This window comes from Mobula hypostoma, chromosome 20 (assembly GCF_963921235.1).
Source record: "Mobula hypostoma chromosome 20, sMobHyp1.1, whole genome shotgun sequence".
In the NCBI taxonomy this organism is placed as follows: Eukaryota; Metazoa; Chordata; class Chondrichthyes; order Myliobatiformes; family Myliobatidae; genus Mobula; species Mobula hypostoma.
This window is the reverse complement of record NC_086116.1, coordinates 274,053-299,407: the sequence shown is the minus strand read 5'-3', so window position 1 is coordinate 299,407 and position 25,355 is coordinate 274,053. Positions and strand designations below refer to the sequence as shown.

The 25,355-nt window shown below is 47.1% G+C and overlaps 1 protein-coding gene across 3 annotated transcripts in view; it reads left to right on the top strand.

The window, feature by feature from the left end:
• Positions 1–971: 971 nt before the first annotated feature.
• LOC134359263 (chloride anion exchanger-like) overlaps positions 972–25,355 on the top strand; it is a 145,124-nt gene continuing 120,740 nt past the window's right edge. For 2 of the 3 annotated variants that reach the window (XM_063072225.1, XM_063072223.1), the window contains exons 1-7: positions 972–1,026; positions 10,019–10,209; positions 15,558–15,697; positions 18,065–18,175; positions 18,263–18,426; positions 24,819–24,983; positions 25,120–25,272. In XM_063072225.1, coding sequence (XP_062928295.1) covers positions 10,082–10,209; positions 15,558–15,697; positions 18,065–18,175; positions 18,263–18,426; positions 24,819–24,983; positions 25,120–25,272 — 861 coding nt within the window. In that variant the 5' untranslated portion in view covers positions 972–1,026; positions 10,019–10,081. The remainder of the gene's footprint in view (positions 1,027–10,018; positions 10,210–15,557; positions 15,698–18,064; positions 18,176–18,262; positions 18,427–24,818; positions 24,984–25,119; positions 25,273–25,355) is intronic. The other variant, XM_063072224.1, reaches the window with a different exon arrangement.

Genomic DNA, 25,355 nt, shown 5'->3' with positions numbered 1-25,355 from the left:
ATATAATTTTTATGTCTTGCTCTGTACTGCTGCAACAAAGCCACAAGTGTCATGACCTATGTCATTGATAGCCCATCTGATGCTCGTTCTGAAGGGAACTGAAGAACAGAACATTTCCGACTTTGCTGAAAACTTCACAAGGGTAGCCTTGCCCGAAAGCCTGAGGCTGCAGCTCCCTCTCTGTTCTCCACAATGGACCAGCAAATGGGCTTCAGTCAGGTTACTCTGAACTGTTAGATATATTCTTTTAGCAATAATATTTCTCCAAGCATTTGCATTTCCAAAAATTACCAAGAGATCAGCAATATTAGAATACTCTTTGCAAAGCTCCAAAAAAAGTTAGCTACACTGTCTGGTCCTTTCAGTTTACTACTTCAAATCCCCAAATGCCTCAAAAATTTCTTTAGCAATGTATAACAACTACAGATTCATGAAGCAACATTGGGAGATGTTTGCAGGTCTTTCACACTTGGCAGACAGGGTCTTGTGATTGTTCTGGGCTCAAGTGCGGTTCATTGGTTTGATAAAGGCCACTGAGTGTTGGCCATGGATCAGACACTTGACTGCCTCGTATTTGATATAATGCACATTGGAACATTGACTGAAAGAATGGGGCAATTTCAAAACTAAGAATAATAATCCTTGCCTTATCAGCAAGGTTCTAAATGTGCTTCTGATAAGAGTTGCTGATTCACCTTTTCCTCATTCACTATCTTGTTTATCTTTCCTCTCCTCTCTGCTGTCCAATCAAACGATATCATCATCTCTGTTTACTTATATCATTTTGCCATAAAAACAATGGCTGTTCCCAAAGAATTGTTCAATGATGGGCAAGGCAAGCTCCCTCCCTCTCTCAGACCTTGAAGACCCAATGTCAATCTCAATCAAAATCTGATTATACTTAATTATTAACATGGCAATGGAAATGGTTGTGTCTAGATTGTATAAAAGAGCTCAATCCAGTTGAGCAAAGGTGTAGCTGTATATTGGCAAGTTCGTCCACAGAGACAGAAGGTAAAAGTACAGGTAAAATCCTTATCACATTCCGCAAAATGCCTTGGCTGTTATTTGTCACTTGAAGAACTGCAGAGTTTTGTGTGTACATCTCAAACTGTCTCCTGGGTGGAATCCTGTGTCGGCTTCTATCCACTGTAATGTCGATAGCCGTGTCAATCTACGGGTGCGATGAGCCGTGTCTATCCACGGGTGCGATGAGCCGCGTCTATCCACGGGTGCGATGAGCCGTGTCTATCCACGGGTGCGATGAGCCGTTTCTATCCACGGCTGTGTGATGAGCCGTGTCTATCCACGGGTGCGATGAGCCGTGTCTATCCACGGGTGCGATGAGCCGTGTCTATCCACGGGTGCGATGAGCCGTTTCTATCCACGGGTGCGATGAGCCGTGTCTATCCACAGGTGCGATGAGCCGTGTCTATCCACGGCTGTGTGATGAGCCGTGTCTATCCACGGGTGCGATGAGCCGTGTCTATCCACGGGTGCGATGAGCCGTGTCTATCCACGGCTGTGTGGTGAGCCATGTCTATCCACGGGTGCGATGAGCCGTGTCTATCCACGGCTGTGTGATGAGCCGTGTCTATCCACGGGTGCGATGAGCCGTGTCTATCCACGGGTGCGATGAGCCGTGTCTATCCACGGGTTCGATGAGCCATGTCTATCCACGGGTGCGATGAGCCGTGTCTATCCACGGGTGCGATGAGCCGTGTCTATCCACGGCTGTGTGGTGAGCCATGTCTATCCACGGGTGCGATGAGCCGTGTCTATCCACGGCTGTGTGATGAGCCGTGTCTATCCACGGGTGCGATGAGCCGTGTCTATCCACGGGTGCGATGAGCCGTGTCTATCCACGGGTTCGATGAGCCATGTCTATCCACGGGTGCGATGAGCCGTGTCTATGCATGAGTCCGATGAGCTTTGCTGGGCTGGTTAGATCCTCCAGCCTTGTGCTCCCCACAATGTTCCCTCTAATTTTTTTTATACCTGCGTGGTCAAACCGTTGCTCCATGCAGAAAAATTTACACGGTCTGAAAAGTGCACAGCACTTTAAAGTTAACATTGTATTTAATTCCAGTTGTACGCAAACTAAGGATTGTGTACAGTACCATTTCAGTTACAGTGTGGTTACACACTCACTCAGCTTAGAGGGAACAGTGGCTTCCAGTGCCAGGGCAGGTCTCTTTCCTCATCATGTGTAGAGCCACCAGGATCTGCCTAGATCTCTTCCTAACCTTCTGTGCTCCAAGGCAAACAGCCGGCAATACACAGTCCGACTCCGGACCCACTGGGGTGGTTCCCTAAATCATTGTGGTCTTCATATCCTGCCCGAGGAGTGGACTAGACCAATCCTTCCCACACTCAGTGTAACTGCCCTGCCTTAGTGCTCATTGTTGCTAGTTAGCAATCACAGGATCCCCATCCCTTGCTAATGTTGCGGGTTTAAGTACCTGTATTAGGGGAAGAAATGATATAATGGAGTGTGTTCCTGAGATGGGGTGGATGTGAGACTCGTACTCTCCGAATCCACCGGTTATGGAACCCTGCTGGGGGAGGATCTGATATTACCAGCGTCAGGGTGGCACCACTGCAGTCCAGCTCTCTGCAGACATTCCTATCAGAACAGGGGGGCTAGCAGAATGGAACTTGCCACAATTACGTGCAGGACAAGGTAGTGGACTAATTGACGGGACTAAAGCCAGACATGTGTTTGTCAGCTTGGGAGGCTTGCCCAAGATAGATATCATGGGATACAGGGGGAGTTAGCAGTTGGACACAATTTTGATGGCTGGATGGATGGTGGTAGTACAGGGTGTTTTTCAGATTGGATGCTTCTAACCAGTGGTGTGCCCCAGAGATTGGTGCCACGTTACTGATCTGGATGACAAGATTGTCAATGTTGTTAGTAAGCTTCCACAATTAGTGAACAGTGAAGAGGGCTACCTAAATTTGCACCAGGATTGCGTCACTGTGACAATACTGTAACAAACCAACTCCAAAGCCAATCCCAGCCTGTCTGGGGAGAGGGCTGGAGTATGGCAAATGGAATTTAACAGAAAAGTGTGGGTTGCTCCTTGAAAAGTTCAACCAGGAAATGGCCGGGCTTGAAGAGAGCTGTGGAGCAAAGAGACCCGGGGCATTGGAATGTCAGGTACACCTGTACAGGAGGTTGGTGAGATCACACTTGATTCTGTGCAGTTCTGTTGACCTGGGTATGGTGGGGGGGGGGGTGTCATTGAGATGATAAGGTGCAGAGATCAAACTTCATTCTGTGCAGTATCTCTTCTTTCAGTTAGTCCTGACGAAGGGTCTCGGCCCAAAACATCAACTGTACCTCTTCCTATAGATGCTGCCTGGCCTGCTGCGTTCACCAGTATTTTTTGTGTGTGTTGCTTGAATTTCCAGCATCTACAGATTTCTTCGTGTTGGCGTACTGAATGGTGAGGCAGGATTGATGGATCGAGTGGTCTCCTCTTGTGTTCTTTGGGTTAGGAATGGGTTTAAGTTTTTGATGCTATCACAAGTTAGGAGGAGGTTCCTTATCATAGGTTTTCTCCATTCTCTCCAACACTCCACCTGGTTCTCTACTGATCTTCCTCTCCCTTCCTTGTCCCCCTCTCTCCCCCTTCTCTCTCCTATCACTCTCCCTCTTCTCTCTCATTTCCCACTCTCCTACTTCTGTCTTCTTCCTTTCCCTCTCCCCTCTTTCCTTCCCCCTTTCTGTCTTCCTCTCTTTCACCTCTCCATACTCCTCCATTCCTCCCTCCTCTCTATCCCCCTTTTCCAACTTACTCCATAAACTATGCCCTTCTTAAATGCTGATCTTTCCTCCTTCCATAGCCCAATATACCAAACCCAATGTTCACACTCACTTTGCTCCCATTTCTCATTCATTGAATCTATTTTCCTTGCCGAACTCACAATACAAATTCCTCTCATAATTCTCTTCCAATTCCCAAATTTGCACCCCATTTGCTGATCTGTAGAGCTCTCTACAGAGACATAGTTTTCCCAAGCTGTTTCTATGTGGCTATACTGTGGAAAACTACTCTCCCAACAATGTGGGAGATCAACTAGATAAAACCTGCTTCCAGGTGAGGTCAGCAGTGTAGGTGTCACCATGGCGACCCAGTGGCACGAAAACCTTTATATAGAAACATAGAAACATAGAAAATAGGTGCAGGAGTAGGCCATTCGGCTCTTCGAGCCTGCGCCGCCATTTATTATGATCATGGCTGATCATCCAACTCAGAACCCTGCACCAGCCTTCCCTCCATACCCCCGATCCCTTTAGCCACAAGGGCCATATCTAACTCCCTCTTAAATATAGCCAATGAACTGGCCTCAACTGTTTCCTGTGGCAGAGAATTCCACAGATTCACCACTCTCTGTGTGAAGAAGTTTTTCCTAATCTCGGTCCTAAAAGGCTTCCCCTTTATCCTCAAACTGTGACCCCTCGTTCTGGACTTCCCCAACATCGGGAACAATCTTCCTGCATCTAGCCTGTCCAATCCCTTTAGGATTTTATACGTTTCAATCAGATCCCCCCTCAATCTTCTAAATTCCAACGAGTACAAGCCTAGTTCATCCAGTCTTTCTTCATATGAAAGTCCTGCCATCCCAGGAATCAATCTGGTGAACCTTCTTTGTACTCCCTCTATGGCAAAGATGTCTTTCCTCAGATTAGGGGACCAAAACTGCACACAATACTCCAGGTGTGGTCTGACCAAGGCCTTGTACAACTGCAGTAGAACCTCCCTGCTCCTGTACTCGAATCCTCTCGCTATAAATGCCAGCATACCATTTGCCTTTTTCACCGCCTGCTGTACCTGCATGCCCACTTTCAATGACTGGCGTATAATGACACCCAGGTCTCGTTGCACCTCCCCTTTTCCTAATCGGCCACCATTCAGATAATAATCTGTTTTCCTATTTTTGCCACCAAAGTGGATAACTTCACATTTATCCACATTAAATTGCACCTGCCATGAATCTGCCCACTCACCCAACCTATCCAAGTCACCCTGCATCCTCTTAGCATCCTCCTCACAGCTAACACTGCCGCCCGGCTTCGTGTCATCCGCAAACTTGGAGATGCTGCATTTAATTCCCTCATCCAAGTCATTAATATATATTGTAAACAACTGGGGTCCCAGCACTGAGCCTTGCGGTACCCCACTAAACACTGCCTGCCATTCTGAAAAGGTCCCGTTTATTCCCACTCTTTGCTTCCTGTCTGCTAACCAATTCTCTATCCACATCAATACCTTACCCCCAATACTGTGTGCTTTAAGTTTGCACATTAATCTCCTGTGTGGGACCTTGTCAAAAGTCTTTTGAAAATCCAAATATACCACATCCATGGGTTCTCCCCTATCCACTCTACCAGTGGATTCCCACTCATTGCCTCCTGCCTGTCAGCCATTCCTCTGTCCATGCCAATATCTTTCCTGTAACACCATAGGATTTTACCTTGTTAAGCAGCCTCTTGTGTGGCACCTTATCAAATGCCTTCTGAGGATCTAAGGAAATAACATCCACTCTTCATAGTCATACATAGTCATACTTTATTGATCCCGAGGGAAATTGGTTTTCGTTACAGTTGCACCATAAATAATTAAATAGTAATAAAACCATAAATAGTTAAATAGTAATATGTAAATTATGCCAGTAAATTATGAAATAAGTCTCCTCAGGTCTACCACCAGCTCCTTAGTCTTTTTCACATTAAGCTGCAGATAATTCTGCTCACACCATGTGACAAAGTTTCCTCCAACTATGGCAGAGTCATCGGAAAACTTCTGAAGATGACAAGACTCTGTGCAGTAGTTGAAGTCCGAGGTGTAAATGGTGAAGAGAAAGGGAGACAAGACAGTCCCCTGTGGAGCCCCAGTGCTGCTGATCACTCTGTTGGACACACAGTGTTGCAAGCACACGTACTGTGGTCTGCCAGTCAGGTAATCAAGAATCCATGACACCAGGAAAGCATCCACCTGCATCACTGTCAGCTTCTCCCCCAGCAGAGCAGGGCAGATGGTGTTGAACGCACTGGAGAAGTCAAAAAACATGACCCTCACAGTGCTCGCTGGCTTGTCCAGGTGGGTGTAGACACGGTTCAGCAGGTAGACGGTGGCATCCTCAACTCTTAGTTGGTGCTGGTAGGCAAACTGGAGGGGATCTAAGTGTGGCCTGATCATAGCCGGAGCAGCTCCAGAACAAGTCTCTCCAGGGTCTTCATGATGTGGGAGGTCAATGCCACCAGTCTGTAGTCATGGAGGCCGCTGGGGCGCGGCGTCTTCAGCACAGGGATAAGGCAGGACGTCTTCCACAGCACAGGAGCTCTCCGGAGCCTCAGGCTCAGGTTGAAGACTTGGTGAAGTACTCCACATAGCTGAGGGGCACAGGCTTTGAGCACCCTGGTACTGACACCATCCGGTCCTGCAGCCTTGCTTGGATTGAGACGTTTCAGCTGTCTTCTCACCTGTTCAGCTGTGAAACCCACCGTGGTGGTTTCGTGTGGGGAAGGGGTATAGTCATGAGAGCAGGGTGTGGGGGACTGTGAGGAGGGGTAGGAGGGGAGAGTGGAATATGTGTTGGTTGGGGACATCTCTTTTGTCCCCCTTGCTTGTTACTTCCTTGAAGAACTCTAAGAGATTTGTCAGGCAAGGTTTCTCTTACAGAAACTATGCTGACTTTAACTTAGTTTATCATTAGTCTCCAAATACCCCGATACCTCGTCCTTAGTAATGGACTCGAATACTTTCCCAAGCACTGAGGTTCATCAAACTGGCCTATAATTTCCTTTCTTTTGCTTTCTTCCCTTCTTAAAGAGCGGAGTGATATTTGCAATCTCCCAGTCCTCTGGGACCATGTCGGAATCAAGTGATTCTTGAAAGATCATGACCAATGCATCCATTATCTCTTCAGCAACCTCTCTCAAGCCTCTGGGATGTAGTCCATCTGGTCCAGGTGACTTATCCACCTTTGAGCTTGCCTTGCACTTTTTCCTTTATAATAACAATGGCACTCACTCCTGCTCCCTGACACTCACGGTCCTCTGGCACACAGCTAGTGCCTTCTACAGTGAAGACTGATACAAAGTACTTACTAAGTTCATCTGCCACTTCTTTGTCCCCCATTACTACCTCACCAGCATAATTTCCCAGTCGTCCAATTTCAAATCTCACCTCCCTTTTACTCTTTATATAACTGAAAAAACTTTTGGTATCCTGCTTTATATTATTGGCTAGTCTGCCCTCATATTTCATCTTTTCCCTTTTTATAGTTTTTTAGTTGCCTTTTGTTAGATTTTAAAAGCTTCCCAATCATCCAACTTCCCACTCACTTTTGCTACCTTATATACCCTTTCTTTGGCTTTTATGTAGTCCTTAACTTCCCTTGTCTGCCACGGTTGCCCATACCTGCGATTTGAGAACTTCTTCCTCTGTGGGACATATCTATCCTGCGCCTTGTGAACTATTCCCAGAAACTTCAGCTGTCTCTGCTCTGCTGATATCCCCGCCAGTATCCTCCTCCAATCCATCTGGAAAGCTCCTCTCTCATGCTTTTCTAATTCCCTTTATTTCATTGTGATACAGATACATGTGAGTTATGCATCTCCTCTCAAATTGCAGTATGAATTCAATCATATTATGATCACTGTCTCCTAAGGGTTCCTTTACGTTAAGCTCCCTAATAAGATCTGGGTTGTTACACAACACCCGATCTAAGATATCCTTTCCCCGAATAGGCTCAAGGTCAAGCTGCTCTAAAAAGCCATCTCATAGGCATTCAACAAAGTCTTGTGATGTGATACCAACCTGATTTTCCCAATCCCCTTGCATATTGAAGTCCCCCATTACAACTGTGACATTACCCTTATTAAATGCCCCTTTCCAACTCCCTTTGCAATCTCAACCCTACATCTTGCCTACTATTTAGGGGCCTATATGTATTTCCATAATGGTTTTTTTTTACCCTTGCAGTTTCTTAACTCCATCCAGAAAGATTAGTTTCTCTGACTTTACGTCACCTCTTTCTTAAGTTGTAATTCCATCTCTTACCAACGGAGCCTCACCACTGCCTCTGCCTTCCTGCCTGTCCTTTCGATACAAAGTATATCCTTTGATGTTAAGCTCCCAACTATAGCCTTCTTTCAGCCACGACTCAGTGATGCCCACAATGTCGACTGACCAATCTCTAATTGCGCCATGAGTTTGTCCACCTTATTCCGAATGCTACGTGCCTTTAATTACAGCACCTTCAGTCTTGCAGTCTTCACCCTTTTGAATTTTGCCTCTGGGGTACAATTTAACTCTTTGTCTGCTTTTGTACCCAATCATTGGCTTGTCTTTCCTTACATCCATGTTACACCCAGCATCTACTTGTAAACCTGCTGGCTCATCCTCAGCTCTATCATCCTGGTTCCCATCCCCCTGCCATATTAGTTTAAACCACTCCCAACATTTTAACATTTCTATAAGGACGCCCCTCATTCTTTTATGCTCCAAGGAGCCTTGCCAAGCTCTCCAAAGAAATCCAGTCCTCCCTCGTAAACCTTTTCTGCAATCTTTCCAGTTTAACAACAGATTTCCTATAACAGGGTGACCAGAACTGTACACAGTACTCCAAGTGTAGCCTCACCAGTGACTTACACAACTGCAACATGCATACTTCGTATACAAAGGGCTGGAAGCGCTGTGGCTCTCAATCTCTTTAACCTATTACCATCAGGAAGGAGGCACCGGAGCATCAGGTGATCAGACTGGGTAACAGCTTCTTTCCCCAGGCTGTGAGACTCATGAACACCCTGCCACCACCGGGTCTCAGCTGCAGGGTAGCGAGCTGTTTACTGTTTACCTGCGCTGAACACTGCGTACACCGTGCCGTATGTTTCGTGGGTGCACCGTAGTCTGGAGGAACATTGTTTCATTTGGTTGTGCATATGTACAGTTGGATGACAACAAAGCTGAACTTGAATTTAATGTACTTAATGCCCTGACTGACAAAGGCCAGTGTGCTAATGACCCTTTTCATGGCATTAGTTCCATGTTGGTTTGACTGTCTGTGTGGTGTTTGTACTTTCTCTCTGTGACCATGTAAGTTAATCCTCACGTTTCTAACAGTAGAAACAAGGGGGAGTTGATGGAAATGGGGGGAATAAAGTGGGATTAATGAGGGACTAGTATAAGTGGGGGTTGATGGTTGGCATGGAGTCCATGGGCGAAGGAACCTGAAGTCATAGAATCTTCGAACAATACAGCACAGATATGGGCCTTTGGCCCAACCAGTCCTTGCTGGCCATTGTGTCTACTCAGCTAGTTCAATTGTTTGCATTTGGCCCATATCCTCTACGCTCAGCCCAACTTATCCAAGTGCTTCTGAAATGATCCTTTTGTAGCTGCCTCAACCACTTCTTGTTCCATATACTCACTACCTGCTGTGTGAAAATGTTACCCCACCCTAAACCTATGACCTTGGCTCCCCACTGAGATTTTTAGGTCAGTGAAGCCAATGAGAACAAAAAGGGGATACATCCTCCTTCTGGAGTTTCGAATAACTTTGACAAGCTGCTCTCTGTACTCACTAACACGAACACTACGTCCACCTCTGTTCACGTCTCCTCAGATGAGGCAGTGTGGCTGCAACAAGGAATCTGTGATTCTCAGGTTCAGATCCAAGGTGGCAACTAACGTTTACCATCTTCACCTCTAAATCCTGCAGCTGCCTCCCCAGGAGGGAGCTGTCCTTACTCCCCACCTTGGCAAGAGCAGTTAGTGAATGTCAGATTTGTTCTGTAGCATCAGTGGTGGCCAGAGAGAACGTTGTTAGCGTGATGCTAGCACTGCACAGAACAGTAAAAAATTGAAGTCTCGCTCACCCAGGGCAGCACTGAAACCTCATTTTGAATGATGTCAGCTGTTTATTTGATGGACGTGAGTTGGGCTTTCTTGCCAATGGGAGCATTTCCTCACCTCCCCTGACCCAGTACTTTGCTCACTCCCAGGACAGTCACTGGAGGTCGTGAAGAGGGGCAGTGGTTATCGAACCTATTGCAGGACGCAGGACCATGAAACCTGGGAAACTTCAGTACACGGTCACCCGCTCTGCCTACTCGGAGCCTGGTTTCAAAGCTCAGCACCAGCCAGTTGAGAGGTGTCACAAAACCACCCTGGATCATGTGAAGATCTACTTTAGGTGAGTGATGTGAAATGGCCAATCACACAGAGTATCGAGAACACTGTGGTCAGTGTGTGAGTGTCTCCCCGTTCCAGCACCACAGGGGCCCGGGAACTGGACTGAGATCAAACTCCTCATTGCTGTGTGTATGATGACACCAGTCCAGGGTCCTGCAAAACGCTATTCACTCCATGACTGGTCCCAGTTTGACACAGAAATACGAACAGTTTGCCTGCTCAGCTCCAGGGATAGATTGTTTCAATTCTGGACAGGCTGGCTTTGCTGTCCCTGGACCAGACGAGTTTAAGCTATTGTCTCAGCTTGCTCCTGCCCCACCGAACTCGTTTCTGCATACCTCGACACGGTTTTATCACCTCTTGTTCAATCCCTTCCGACCTATGTTCGTGACACTTCTCACGCTCTTAAACTTTTCGATGATTTTAAGTTCCCTGGCCCCCACCACTTTATTTTCACCATGGATGTCCAGTCCCTATATACTTCCATCCCCCATCAGGAAGGTCTCAAAGTTCTACGCTTCTTTTTGGATTCCAGACCTAATCAGTTCCCCTCTACCACCACTCTGCTCCGTCTAGCGGAATTAGTCCTTACTCTTAATAATTTCTCCTTTTGCTCCTCCCACTTCCTCCAAACTAAAGGTGTAGCTATGGGCACCCGTATGGGTCCTAGCTATGCCTGCCTTTTTGTTGGCTTTGTGGAACAATCTATGTTCCATGCCTATTCTGGTATCTGTCCCCCACTTTTCCTTCGCTACATCGACGACTGCATTGGCGCTGCTTCCTGCACGCATGCAGAACTCGTTGACTTTATTAACTTTGCCTCCAACTTTCACCCTGCCCTCAAGTTTACCTGGTCCATTTCCGACACCTCCCTCCCCTTTCTGGATCTTTCTGTCTCTGTCTCTGGAGACAGCTTATCCACTGATGTCTACTATAAGCCTACTGACTCTCACAGCTATCTGGACTATTCCTCTTCTCACCCTGTCTCTTGCAAAAACGCCATCCCCTTCTCGCAATTCCTCCGTCTCCGCCGCATCTGCTGTCAGGATGAGGCTTTTCATTCTAGGACGAGGGAGATGTCTTCCTTTTTTAAAGAAAGGGGCTTCCCTTCCTCCACTATCAACTCTGCTCTTAAACGCATCCCCCCTATTTCACGTACATCTGCTCTCACTCCATCCTCCCGCCACCCCACTAGGAATAGGGTTCCCCTGGTCCTCACCTACCACCCCACCAGCCTCCGGGTCCAACATATTATTCTCCATAACTTCCGCCACCTCCAACGGGATCCCATCACTAAGCACATCTTTCCCTCCCCCCCCCGCATTCCGCAGGGATCGCTCCCTACGCAACTCCCTTGTCCATTCGTCCCCCCCATCCCTCCCCACTGATCTCCCTCCTGGCACTTATCCGTGTAAGCGGAACAAGTGCTACACATGCTCTTACACTTCCTCCCTTACCACCATTCAGGGCCCCAAACAGTCCTTCCAGGTGAGGCAACACTTCACCTGTGAGTCGACTGGGGTGATATACTGCATCCGGTGCTCCCGATGTGGCCTTTTATATATTGGCGAGACCCGATGCAGACTGGGAGACCGCTTTGCTGAACATCTACGCTCTGTCCGCCAGAGAAAGCAGGATCTCCCAGTGGCCACACATTTTAATTCCACATCCCATTCCCACTCTGACATGTCTATCCACGGCCTCCTCTACTGTAAAGATGAAGCCACACCCAGGCTGGAGGAACAACACCTTATTTTCCGTCTGGGTAGCCTCCAACCTGATGGCATGAACATTGACTTCTCTAACTTCCGCTAAGGCCCCACCTCCCCCTCGTACCCCATCTGTTACTTATTTTTATGCACACATTCTTTCTCTCACTCTCCTTTTTCTCCCTCTGTCCCTCTGAATATACCTCTTGCCCATCCTCTGGGTCCCCCCCCTTGTCTTTCTTCCCGGACCTCCTGTCCCATGATCCTCTCGTATCCTCTTCTGCCTATCACCTGTCCAGCTCTTGGCTCCATCCCTCCCCCTCCTGTCTTCTCCTATCATTTTGGATCTCCCCCTCCCCCTCCAACTTTCAAATCCCCTACTCACTCTTCCTTCAGTTAGTCCTGACGAAGGGTCTCGGCCTGAAACATCGACTGCACCTCTTCCTACAGATGCTGCCTGGCCTGCTGCGTTCACCAGCAACTTTGATGTGTGTTGCTTGAATTTCCAGCATCTGCAGAATTCCTGTTGTTTGAGTTTAAGAGGGGATGTGATTGGGGTATGTAACAATATGGGGGCTATAGATAGGGGAGACTGCATGAAACCCTACCCCCTTACAGGGAAAAGTGGGGGACAGAGATTTCTGGTCAAGGATAGCAGAATTAGAGGAGATGTGAGGGCAGTCTCTTGCAATCCCAGCACTACGTGAAACACCTGGAGAGAGCAGGGAAGCAGTGTTACTTGATCAGCACTGAAATGCCTGGATGTGGAAGGCTATGGAAGGAACCATGTTATTCAACTTAGGAATGTTGCATCAGCCAGTCAGGATTGTTTTTGTACTTTCTGCCCAATGCAATGTGAGGAAAGATTTGAGAGGGCTGGGCCAGATCAGATTTGTGAAGGACAGTAGTTCGATTTGGAGTTTTTCGGTGGAGTTGTGGAGCCGGGCACAAGGGATGATGCAGAATGCTGCTCAGAGGGGAGTCCCCGTTGTAAGAGGTGCTTTCTGCTGACGAATGGTTTAAGGAGGAAGGGCCAATAGTCCTGAGTCAGCCAGTTTGTTCAAGATGATCTTCAAGGGAAGTTCAAACTGTGACTGGTGTCTTTCATGCAGAACGTTGGTTCAGTGCATGAGTAAAGTAATACACCTGACTACTCCAGGAAATGAGCTCCAATGTTTATGTGCACATTGGACTTACTTAACTGAAATGGGCCCTTTTAATTTTCTTTTCTTTTCCTGTTCACTGTTTGAATGGTGGCCTTCTCATTGCTGAGTCATGCGGCTGTTAGCAGAGTTAGTTAACGAGCCAAGTTTATATAAGAGACCAGTGAGAGTGTTACAACATCAACCAATTCTCCCTTGTCTATCCTACTTGTTATTTCCAACAGATTTGTCAGGTAAGATTTTTCCTTGAGGAAACCATACTGAATGTGGCCTATTTTATCATGGGCATCTAAGTACCCTGAGACCTCATCCTTAATAATCGACTCCAACACCTTCCCAACCACTGAGGTCAGACTAACTGGCCTATAGTTTCATTTCTGGATTAGTTCCTGAGGATTGGAGGGTGACTAATGTAACCCCGCTTTTTAAAAAAGGAGGGAGAGAGAAAACGGGGAATTATAGACCGGTTAGCCTAACGTTGGTGGTGGGGAAAATGCTCGAGTCAGTTATCAAGGATGTGATAACAGCACATTTGGAAAGCGGTGAAATCATTGGACAAAGTCAGCATGGATTTGTGAAAGGAAAATCATGTCTGATGAATCTCATAGAATTTTTTGAGGATGTAACTAGTAGAGTGGATGGGGAGAACCAGTGGATGTGGTATATTTGGATTTTCAAAAGGCTTTTGACAAGGTCCCACACAGGAGATTAGTGTGCAAACTTAAAGCACACAGTATTGGGGGTATGGTATTGATGTGGATAGAGAATTGGTTGGCAGACAGGAAGCAAAGAGTGGGAATAAACGGGACCTTTTCAGAATGGCAGGCAGTGTTTAGTGGGATACCGCAAGGCTCAGTGCTGGGACCCTAGTTGTTTACAATATATATTAATGACAGGCGAGGGAATTAAATGCAGCATCTCCAAGTTTGTGGATGACACGAAGCTGGGCGGCAGTGTTAGCTGTGAGGAGGATGCGAAGAGGATGCAGGGTGACTTGGATAGATTAGGTGAGTGGGCAAATTCATGGCAGATGCAATTTAATGTGGATAAATGTGAGGTTATCCACTTTGGTGGCAAGAACAGGAAAACAGATTATTATCTGAATGGTGGCCGATTAGGAAAAGGGGAGGTGCAACGAGACCTGGGTGTCATTGTACATCAGTCATTGAAAGTGGGCATGCAGGTACAGCAGGTGGTGAAAAAGGCGAATGGTATGCTGGCATTCATAGTAAGAGGATTTGAGTACAGGAGCGGGAGGTACTATTGCAGTTGTACAAGGCCTTGGTGAGACCACACCTGGAGTATTGTGTGCAGTTTTGGTCCCCTAATCTGAGGAAAGACATCCTTGCCATAGAGGGAGTACAAAGAAGGTTCACCAGATTGATTCCTGGGATGGCAGGACTCTGATATGATGAAAGACTGGACCAACTAGGCTTGTACTATCTGGAATTTAGAAGATTGAGGGGGGATCTGATTGAAACGTATAAAATCCTAAAGGGATTGGACAGGCTAGATGCAGGAAGATTGTTCCCGATGTTGAGGAAGTCCAGAATGAGGAGTCACAGTTTGAGGATAAAGGGGAAGCCTTTTAGGACTGAGATGAGGAAAAACTTCTTCACACAGAGAGTGGTGAATCTGTGGAATTCCCTGCCACAGGAAACAGTTGAGGCCAGTTCATTGGTTATATTTAAGAGGGAGTTAGATATGGCCCTTGTGGCTAAAGGGATCAGGGGGTATGGAGAGAAGGCAGGTACAGGGTTCTGAGTTGGATAATCAGCCATGATTGTACTGAATGGCGGTGCAGGCTCGAAGGGCTGAATGGCCTACTCCTGCACCTTTTTTCTATGTTTCTATGTTTCTACATTTCTTCTGCCTCTCTCCCTTCTTGAAGAGTGGAGTGACATTTTCAATTTTCCTGTCTTCTGGAATCATTCCAGAATCCAGTGATTCTTCAAAGATGCTTACTAATGCTTCCACAATATCTTTAGCCACCTCTTTCAGATCCCTGAGGTGTATACCATCTGGTCTAGGTGACTTATCCACCTTCAGACCTTGGGAATGTTCCCAAGAACTTTCTCTCTAGTTACGGTAACTTCACACACTTCATGCCCCCTGACACCCGGAACTTCCACCATACTGCTAGTGTCTTCCACAGTGAAGACTGATGCAAGTACTTATTCAGTTCATCGTCCTTGTCCCTCATTACTACCTCTCCAGTGTCATTTTCCAGCGGTTCAATGTCCACTCTTGCATCTCTTTTTGGTGGCAGTCACAGGTGATGGGACATGGGGATAGCTGGGACTCAGTGGACTGAGGGTGTCACCAGCAGTGTAGGAGAGTAAGTGTCTCCCCAGCAGGAAGCAGAAGATGGATGTCTAATTGCAGTGTCTTTGGCAGGTGGAGGTTGGAGTGGGAGGTGGACATCCTTGAAGAGATGCATCTCCTGCTCCCAGACACTCAGCAGTTCTCTCTTTCAGATGCTCCACTGCAAAGGCAAAGAGGATCTGCCTCAGTCTGTTTCCAATCGTCTCCTGGCTGCCGGCCTACAATGTGAAGGATTGGCTCATCAGTGACATTGTGTCTGGTGTCAGCACAGGTCTCGTCTGTGTTCTACAAGGTACCGTCCTTACTGGCTCAGCAACCACCACACTCACGGTTATACAGCATGGAGAACAGGCCCTACATCCCAGTAAAGGTGCCTAGCAAGCTGAGTTTCATTTGCTCATGTTTGGCCCATATCCCTCTAAACCTTTCCAATCCATGTATCTGTACAAGGGCCATTTGAAAATTCCTAATCTGACCATCTCTACCATTTTCGACAGCTGGTTTCTCATTCCACATCCCATCGCTCTCTGCAGGGGAAGTTGTCCCTTGGGTCTTTTTAACCCTTTTATCTCTCATCTCAAACCCATGTCCTGAGAAGATGACTGTGTATATTGTCCCTGGCTGTGTATTGTTCCAAAGTTTTGTATATTGTTTCAAAATCCATGTCTGTATTATAAATCAGTTGAGAAAGATAAGGAAGCCTAACACACAGTTTATAAATAGATATCACAGATTGATTTGGCTTGGCCTTGCCTGTTTGACACAATTGCTTGTTATCTCAGTATCAGGTTTCAAAGATCACATCAATTCATAAAAAGCATCAAACCACAGGATAGAAAATGAGAGTAATAAAGATAATCTGATAAGAGTACATCTTCAAATATTTATAGGAGAATGTGAGGAGGATTATACGCAAGATAACATAAGGAATTCTATTCCTGGTGCCAGCACTCCCCCAGGCACCCAGCCTGTCTCCCAACACAAGGACAAAATCTGCTTCTCATTCACCAGTCAGCTTGATTCTTTGAGGAAGTTTTCCAATTCATTATATATATTGTAATGTGCTTCTGAGGAAAGTAATTCAGTGAAGATTCACGTAACAAATAATGAATATTGATGGCAAAATTAGATTTGTTTTGCAGATGACGAGATTTTCTGGAATTAACCAACTGCAATCTGAAATGTTCAGAAAATGGTGGGATGTGGAGTGAATGTGTCACCTTGAGTTTGTGTGTTACTGTTAGTGAATGTGTCAATGTTAATGTGTCACTATTAGTGATAGTAAATGTGTTACTGTTAGTGTGTCACTGGCAGTGTGTTACTGTTAGTGAGTGCATCACTCTTAGTAGGAGTTTGACCATTAATGAGTGTGTCAATGTTAGTGAGTGCATCAGTGATAGTGAATGTGCCTCTGTTAGTTCATATTTGTGAGTGTGTCACTGTTTGTGAGTATGTGAGTGTTAGTGAGTGAGTCACTGTTAGTGAATGTGTCAATGTTAGTGAGTGTGTAAGTGTCAGTGAGTGTGTCTGTGTTAGTGAGTGAGTCAGTGTTAGTGTGTCAGTGTTAGTGAGTGTGTGCGTGTCTGTGTTAGTGAGTGAGTCAGTGTTAGTGTGTGTGTGTTAGTAAGTGTGTTAATGTTAGTGAGTGTGCAAGTGTTAGTGAGTGTGCCAGTGTTAGTGAATGTGTGTGTTAGTGAGTCTGTCCATGTTAGTGAGTGTGCCAGTGTTAGTAAGTGTGTGAGTGTTAGTGAGTGTGTCCATGTTAGTGAGTGTGTCAGTTGTAGTGAGTGAGTCAGTGTTAGTGAATGTGCCAGTGTTAGTGAATGTGTGTGTTAGTGAGTATGTCCATATTAGTGAGTGTGTATTAGTGAGTGTGCCAGTGTTAGTGAGTATGTCCATGTTAGTGAGTGTGCCAGTGTTGTGAATGTGTGTGCTAGTGAGTATGTCAGTTGTAGTGAGTGTGTCAGTTTTAGTGAGTGTGCCAGTGTTACACTGCTGTGTGCTGCTGGTGTGAACAACCGTGCGGTGATGACCTACGCCTCTGCTTCATGCCAGTGCCTGATGGGTGGGTGTGAGAGAGGTCTTGCTGTCCAGCCCCAGGTTACAGATTAGATATGGCAAAGTTATTTCCCATGGCAGGGGATTCTAGGACTGCCATGATTGAAGGGCATTCTTTTAGAACTGAGATGTGGAGAAATTACTCTTTTCAGAGGATGGTAAATCTGTGGAATTTGTTGCAACAAGCGGCTGTTGAGGCCAAGTCGTTGGATGTATTTAAGGCAGAGATAGATAGGTTCTTGATTAGCCAGGGCATCAAAGCGTATGGGGAGAAGGCAGGGGAGTGGGGATGACTGGAAGAATTGGATCCGCCCATGATTGAATAGTGGAGCAGACTTCTGCTCCTATATCTTATGGTCTTATGGTCCCAGGGAACTTTATAGCAAGCGTCAATCACATGTGGGGGAATAGCCTTTATCGTGACAACACCAGGCCTCCAGTGAGAGCGACAGTGAAGTAAGGAGGAGGCCGTCCCATCCTCAGACACTAACGGCATTGCTGACAGGGTGTACTCCAGCTTCCCTTGAGTTATGTCTCTGCTCTATTTTCTCAGGCTTGGCCTACGCACTCTTGGTCTCACTCCTGGTTTCTATTTTCTCAGGCTTGGCCTATGCACTCCTGGTCTCAGTCCCTGCTGGTTATGGACTGTATGCGGCCTTCTTCCCCATTTTGACCTACTTTTTCCTGGGAACATCAAGACATATATCAGTCGGTAAGAATTTGACCTGTCCCTCCCTCTTTCCCTGAGCTGCCTTTCATTCACTGGATTCCCCAGCTGACTGTTTCTTGTCATCCCCAGGGCCTTTCCCCGTGGTGAGTCTGATGGTGGGGACTGTCGTGGAGAGGATGGTGACTGATGACAGTCTCGGGGCCAACTCCACCATCTTTCCTGCTGACTTGAGCAAAGAGGAGAGGCAGGTGTGGGTGGCGGGCTCTGTCACCTTCCTTTCTGGCATCTTCCAGGTTGGTGTCCTTCAAAAGTGATATTTCAGCTTCTTGCCACCAGTGCTAATACAGGTGTGTGCACAGGTGCAATGGGAAACATACAGGTGTGCTAACATAAGAAACATACCTGCAGCAGGATCACAGGAACATGCCATCAGATTAAGCAGTGGTTCCAAGAAAAATATCAATTAATCATATATTATACACAATGTTTACAAGGATGAACACAACTGGAACATATTAAAAACAGCAACATGCACAAAATGCTGGAAGAACTCAGCAGGCCAGGCAGCATCTGTGAAAAACAGTACAGTCCATATTTCGGGTTGACACCCTTCATCAGGACTGGAAAAAAGATGAGAAGTGGGAGTAAGGTGGGAGGAGAGGAGGAAGAAGTACAAGGTTTGTGATATTAAAAAGAGCCCATTTTGGTGTACAGTGATCACTGTGGTCACTGTGTTGCTAAACTGTACTGATTAGTGTTTTTGCCATTTGGTTCAAGAACCAAATGATTGAAATGAAGTAGCTGTTCCTGATCTTCAGACTTTAGTCCCTGTTATCAGGTGATAGCAACAGGAAGATGGCACAGTGTGGCTGATGATGAATGTCAGGAAAGAAAGAGACAAGGAAAAGGAAAGAGGAAAAATAACAGAGTAAAGGTTTATTTGTATCACAGAGTCAGAGTACAGCACAGAAACCCATCCGGTCCATGCTGAACCATTTAAACCGCCTACTCCCACTGACCTGGACCAAAGCTCTCCACACCCATGGACCTATCCAAACTTTGCTTAAACATTGCAATTAAGCTTTTATGGACCACTTGTGCTGGCAGCTCATTCCACACTCTCACAACCCCTGATTTCCCCTCATGTTCCCCTTAAACTTTTCACCTTTCACCCTTAACCCATGATCTCTGGTTGAAATGAAATATCTTTATTGTCATTGCATAGTACAATTTGTCATGCACCAATACAGTGAAAATGAGTTTGCAACTCTTGTACTCAATGCTATAAAACAACAAATAAAATAAATAAACAATAAACAAAATCCCACCTAACCTTAGTGGGAAAAGCCTGCTTGCATTTACACTATCTATACCCCTCATAATTTTGTATACCTCTATCAAATCTCCCCTCAATCTTCTACATTCTAAGAGATAAAGTCCTAACGTCTTCAATCTTTCCTTATAACTCAGGTCCTCCAGACCCGGCAACATCCTTGTAAATTTTCTCTGTACTCTTTCAACCTTATTTACATCTTTCCTGTAGGTAGGTGACCAAAACTGCACACAATACTCCAAACTGGGCCTCACCTATGTCTTGTACAACTTCAGCGTAACTTCTCAGCTCCTGTAATCAGTACTTTGACTTATTAAGGCCAATGTGCCAAAAGCTTTCTTTACAACCCCACCTACTGGTGACAGAACTTTCAATGAATTATGCACACAAGAGGTACTGCTGGTGCAGGAAATCTAGAGCAATACATACAATGTGCTGGAGCAGCTCGGCAGGTCAGACAGCCTCTATGAGGGGAATAAACAGAGAATGTTTTGAGTTCTTCCCCCTTCATCAGGACCGGAAAGGAAGGGAGAAGATCTCAGAATGAGAAGGTAGGGCAGGGGAGGAAGAAGTACAAGGTAGTAGGTGATAGGTGAAACTGGGGGGGGGGGGGAAGTACAAGGTAGTAGGTGAAAGGTGAAACCGGGAGAGGGGAGGGGAGGGGGGAGAAGTACAAGGTAGTAGGTGAAAGGTGAAACCGGGAGAGGGGAGGGGAGGGGGGAGAAGTACAAGGTAGTAGGTGATAGGTGAAACTGGGAGAGGGGAGGGGAGAGGAGGGGGGAAAAGTACAAGGTAGTAGGTGATAGGTGAAACTGGAAGAGGGGAGGGGAGGGGAGAGGAGGGGGGAGAAGTACAAGGTAGTAGGTGATAGGTGAAACTGGGAGAGGGGAGGGGAGGGGAGAGGAGGGGGGAGAAGTACAAGGTAGTAGGTGATAGGTGAAACCGGGAGAGGGGAGAGGAGGGAGGAAGAAGTACAAGGTAGTAGGTGATAGGTGAAACTGGGAGAGGGGAGGGGAGGGGAGAGGAGGGGGGAAAAGTACAAGGTAGTAGGTGATAGGTGAAACTGGGAGGGGGGGGGAGAAGTACAAGGTAGTAGGTGATAGGTGAAACCGGGAGAGGGGAAGGGAGGGGAGAGGAGGGAGGAAGAAGTACAAGGTAGTAGGTGATAGGTGAAACTGGGAGAGGGGAGGGGAGAGGAGGGGGGAAAAGTACAAGGTAGTAGGTAATAGGTGAAACTGGGAGAGGGGAGGGGAGGGGAGAGGAGGGGGGAAAAGTACAAGGTAGTAGGTGATAGGTGAAACTGGGAGGGGGGGGGAGAAGTACAAGGTAGTAGGTGATAGGTGAAACCAGGAGAGGGAGGGGGTGGAGAAGTAAAAAGCTGGGAAGTTGACTGGTGGAAGAGAAAAAAGGGCTGGAGAAGGGGGAATCTGATGGGAGAGGACAGAAGGCCATGAAAGAAATAGAAGGGGGAGGAGCACCAGAGGGAGGCAATGGGCAGGTAAGAAGAGAAGGTGAGAGAGGGAAATGGGAATAGGGAATGGTGAAGGAGAGGAGGGGAAGTAATTATCGGAAGTTCAGGAAATCGATGTTTGTGCTATTAGTTTGGAAGATATACAGAATGAAAATAAGGTGTTGCTTCTCCAACCTGAGTGTGGCCTCATCATGGCATGATTGTTAGAAGCTACATCTTGATGCATTTCTCAGTGGCATAGTGATCAGGGATATTGGAATCTGTCTACCCATATCCTGCAAGAGGGGATCTCCACTATCCTGCCTGGCCTCTCTCCTGGTCTAATTGCAAACGTAAAGGGGGTGTGGGCTCCACCTACAGCTTTTTTTGGCTTCCCTCACTGAGGCCTCTCCTCAATGAAGCCTCGGAGTGCTAAAGCCTTTAAATCTCTACTCCAGCTCTGCCCCCTCCAACAATGGACCCTCTGCTTGCCTCTGCATTACTTTGATTTCTTCTTGCTAATCAATCCCAAATACTGATTTGCTGCTGCAAGCCACTACCTTTTCTACTCGATCAGTGAACCTGAGTGCAGGCTTCTGATCTCTCCAAATGGTCACTGCTCATTTGTGCTAATGACCAACACAGTCCAAAGATTGTTCTGGGCATTGCCCTCGAGTATCATCATACTCCCAGTGTTGCCATAGCATACCCACAACTTAATAATCCAAACTGTACATCCTTGGAATGTGGGAGGAAACCAGAGCACCCGGAGGGAATCTATGTTGTCATGCTGACAATGTACATACAGACAGAAATGGGAATCAGAGATCACTGGGGGAGTGAAGCGATGGAAATTGGAGATCACTGGGGGAGTAAAGCGATGGGAATCGGAGATCGCTAGGGGAGTGAAGCGATGGGAATCGGAGATTGCTGGTACAGTAAAGCGATACCATGGGAATCGGAGATCGCATGGGGAGTAAAACGATAGGAATTGGAGATCGCTGGGAGAGTGAAGTGACAGGAATCGAGATCACTGGGGCAGTAAAGCGATGGGAATTGGAGATCGCTGGGGGAGTAAAACGATGGGAATCGGAGATCGCTGGGGCAGTAAGGCGATGGGAATTGGAGATCGCTGGGGGAGTAAAGCGATGGGAATCGGAGATCGCTGGGGAAGTAAAGCGATGGGAATTGGAGATCGCTGGGGCAGTAAAGCGATGGGAATCGGAGATCGCTGGGGCAGTAAAGCGATGGGAATTAGAGATCGCTGGGGGAGTAAAGCGATGGGAATTGGAGATCGCTGGGGCAGTAAAGTGATGGGAATCGGAGATCGCTGGGGGAGTAAAGCGATGGGAATTGGAGATTGCTGGTACAGTAAAGCAATGGGAATTGGAGATTGCTGGTACAGTAAAATGATGGGAATTGGAGATTGCTGGGGAGTAAAGCGATGGGAATTGGAGATCGCTGGTACAGACAGCGATGAGAATTGGAGATCACTGGGGGAGTAAAGCGATGGGAATCGGAGATTGCCGGAACAGTAAAGCAATGGGAATTGGAGATCGCTGGGGGAGCAAAATGATGGGAATTGGAGATCGCTGGTACACACAGCGATGAGAATCGGAGATCGCTGGGGCAGTAAAACGATGGGATTGGAGATTGCTGGTACAGTAAAATGATGGGAATTGGAGATTGCTGGGGGAGTAAAACGATGGGAATCGGAGATCGCTGGGGGAGCAAAGCAATGGGAATCAGAGATCGCTGGGGCAGTGAAACGATGGGAATCGGAGATTGCTGGAACAGTAAAGCAATGGGAACTGGAGATCACTGGGGGAGCAAAACGATGGGAATTGGAGATTGCTGGTACAGACAGCGATGAGAATTGGAGATCGCTGGGGCAGTAAAACGATGGGATTGGAGATTGCTGGTACAGTAAAATGATGGGAATTGGAGATTGCTGGGGGAGTAAAACGATGGGAATCGGAGATCGCTGGGGGAGCAAAGCGATGGGAATCAGAGATCGCTGGGGCAGTGAAATGATGGGAATTGGAGATCGCTGGGGGAGTAAAGCGATGGGAATTGGAGATTGCTGGTACAGTAAAGCGATGGGAATTGGAGATCGCTGGGGGAGTAAAGCGATGGGAATTGGAGATTGCTGGTACAGTAAAGCAATGGGAATTGGAGATTGCTGGTACAGTAAAACGATGGGAATTGGAGATTGCTGGGGAGTAAAGCGATGGGAATTGGAGATCGCTGGTACAGACAGCGATGAGAATCGGAGATCACTGGGGGAGTAAAGCGATGGGAATCGGAGATTGCTGGAACAGTAAAGCGATGGGAATTGCAGATCGCTGGGGGAGTAAAGCGATGGGAATTGGAGATCGCTGGGGCAGTAAAGCGATGGGAATCGGAGATCGCTGGGGGAGTAAAGTGATGGGAATTGGAGATTGCTGGTACAGTAAAGCGATGGGAATTGGAGATTGCTGGGGGAGTAAAACGATCGGAATTGGAGATTGCTGGGGTAGTAAAATGATGGGAATTGGAAATTGCTGGGGGAGTAAAACGATCGGAATTGGAGATTGCTGGGGTAGTAAAATGATGGGAATTGGAGATTGCTGGGGAAGTAAAACGATGGGAATTGGAGATTGCTGGTACAGTAAAATGATGGGAATTGGAGATTGCTGGGGTAGTAAAATGATGGGAATTGGAGATTGCTGGGGGAATAAAACGATCGGAATTGGAGATCGCTGGGGCAGTGAAACGATGGGAATCGGTGATTGCTGGGGCAGCAAAGCGATGGGAATTGGAGACCGCTGGGGCAGTAAAACGATCGGAATTGGAGATCGCTGGGGCAGTGAAACGATGTGAATTGGTGATTGCTGGGGCAGCAAAGCGATGGGAATTGGAGACCGCTGGGGCAGTAAAACGATCGGAATTGGAGATCGCTGGGGCAGTGAAACGATGGGAATCGGTGATTGCTGGGGCAGCAAAGCGATGGGAATTGGAGACCGCTGGGGCAGTAAAACGATCGGAATTGGAGATCGGTGGGGCAGTAAAATGATGGGAATTGGAGATTGCTGGGGGAGTAAAACGATCGGAATTGGAGATCGCTGGGGCAGTGAAACGATGGGAATCGGTGATTGCTGGGGCAGCAAAGCGATGGGAATTGGAGACCGCTGGGGCAGTAAAACGATCGGAATTGGAGATCGCTGGGGCAGTGAAACGATGGGAATCGGTGATTGCTGGGGCAGCAAAGCGATGGGAATTGGAGACCGCTGGGGCAGTAAAACGATCGGAATTGGAGATCGGTGGGGCAGTAAAATGATGGGAATTGGAGATTGCTGGGGGAGTAAAACGATCGGAATTGGAGATCGCTGGGGCAGTGAAACGATGGGAATCGGTGATTGCTGGGGCAGCAAAGCGATGGGAATTGGAGACCGCTGGGGCAGTAAAACGATCGGAATTGGAGATCGCTGGGGCAGTAAAATGATGGGAATTGGAGATTGCTGGGGGAGTAAAACGATCGGAATTGGAGATCGCTGGGGCAGTGAAACGATGGGAATCGGTGATTGCTGGGGCAGCAAAGCGATGGGAATTGGAGACCGCTGGGGCAGCAAAGCGATGGGAATTGGAGACCGCTGGGGCAGTAAAACGATCGGAATTGGAGATCACTGGGGCAGTGAAACGATGGGAATCGGTGATTGCTGGGGCAGCAAAGCGATGGGAATTGGAGACCGCTGGGGCAGTAAAACGATCGGAATTGGAGACCGCTGGGGCAGTAAAACGATTGCACAAATTGCTACTGAGGCAGTGCCTCCTGCAGATACAATTGCTGATCTTTCCGGGCAGGAAAATCTTCCCAGCTTCATTGTAACTCTGTTGAAATTTATCTTCTCTCCCTCTTTTAGCTGGCTCTTGGCTTCCTCCAGGTTGGTTTTATCGTCATCTACCTGTCAGACTCACTGATATCCGGCTTCACCACAGCTGCTGCAATTCATGTCCTGGTCTCCCAGCTCAAGTTTGTCCTCCAGCTGACTGTCCCTGGCTTCAGTGGCCCTCTTTCTCTGATTTATGTGAGTATAAATGACTTTGACAACATTGCATTTCTAATCATTACACAGTATTTATCTGCTTGTTTCATTAAAAACCATAATTCTGGATTTCCATCAAAGTCCAGGTTACTGATTGTACCACTGTGCGTTACTTTAGACACTGAAACACATCTTTACTCACATCACGGAATCAAACGTTGCTGACGTCATCATTTCACTCATCATCATGAGTGTGGTGTTCGTTTTCAAGGAAATTAATGACCGATTCAAGTCCAAGCTACCTGTGCCAATCCCCATTGAGGTTATTATGGTGAGTTGGACACATTCAGCTCTGACTCAGAACTGAACTCTCAACATGCAATCTGCTGGAGGAACTCAGTGAGCTGAGCAGGA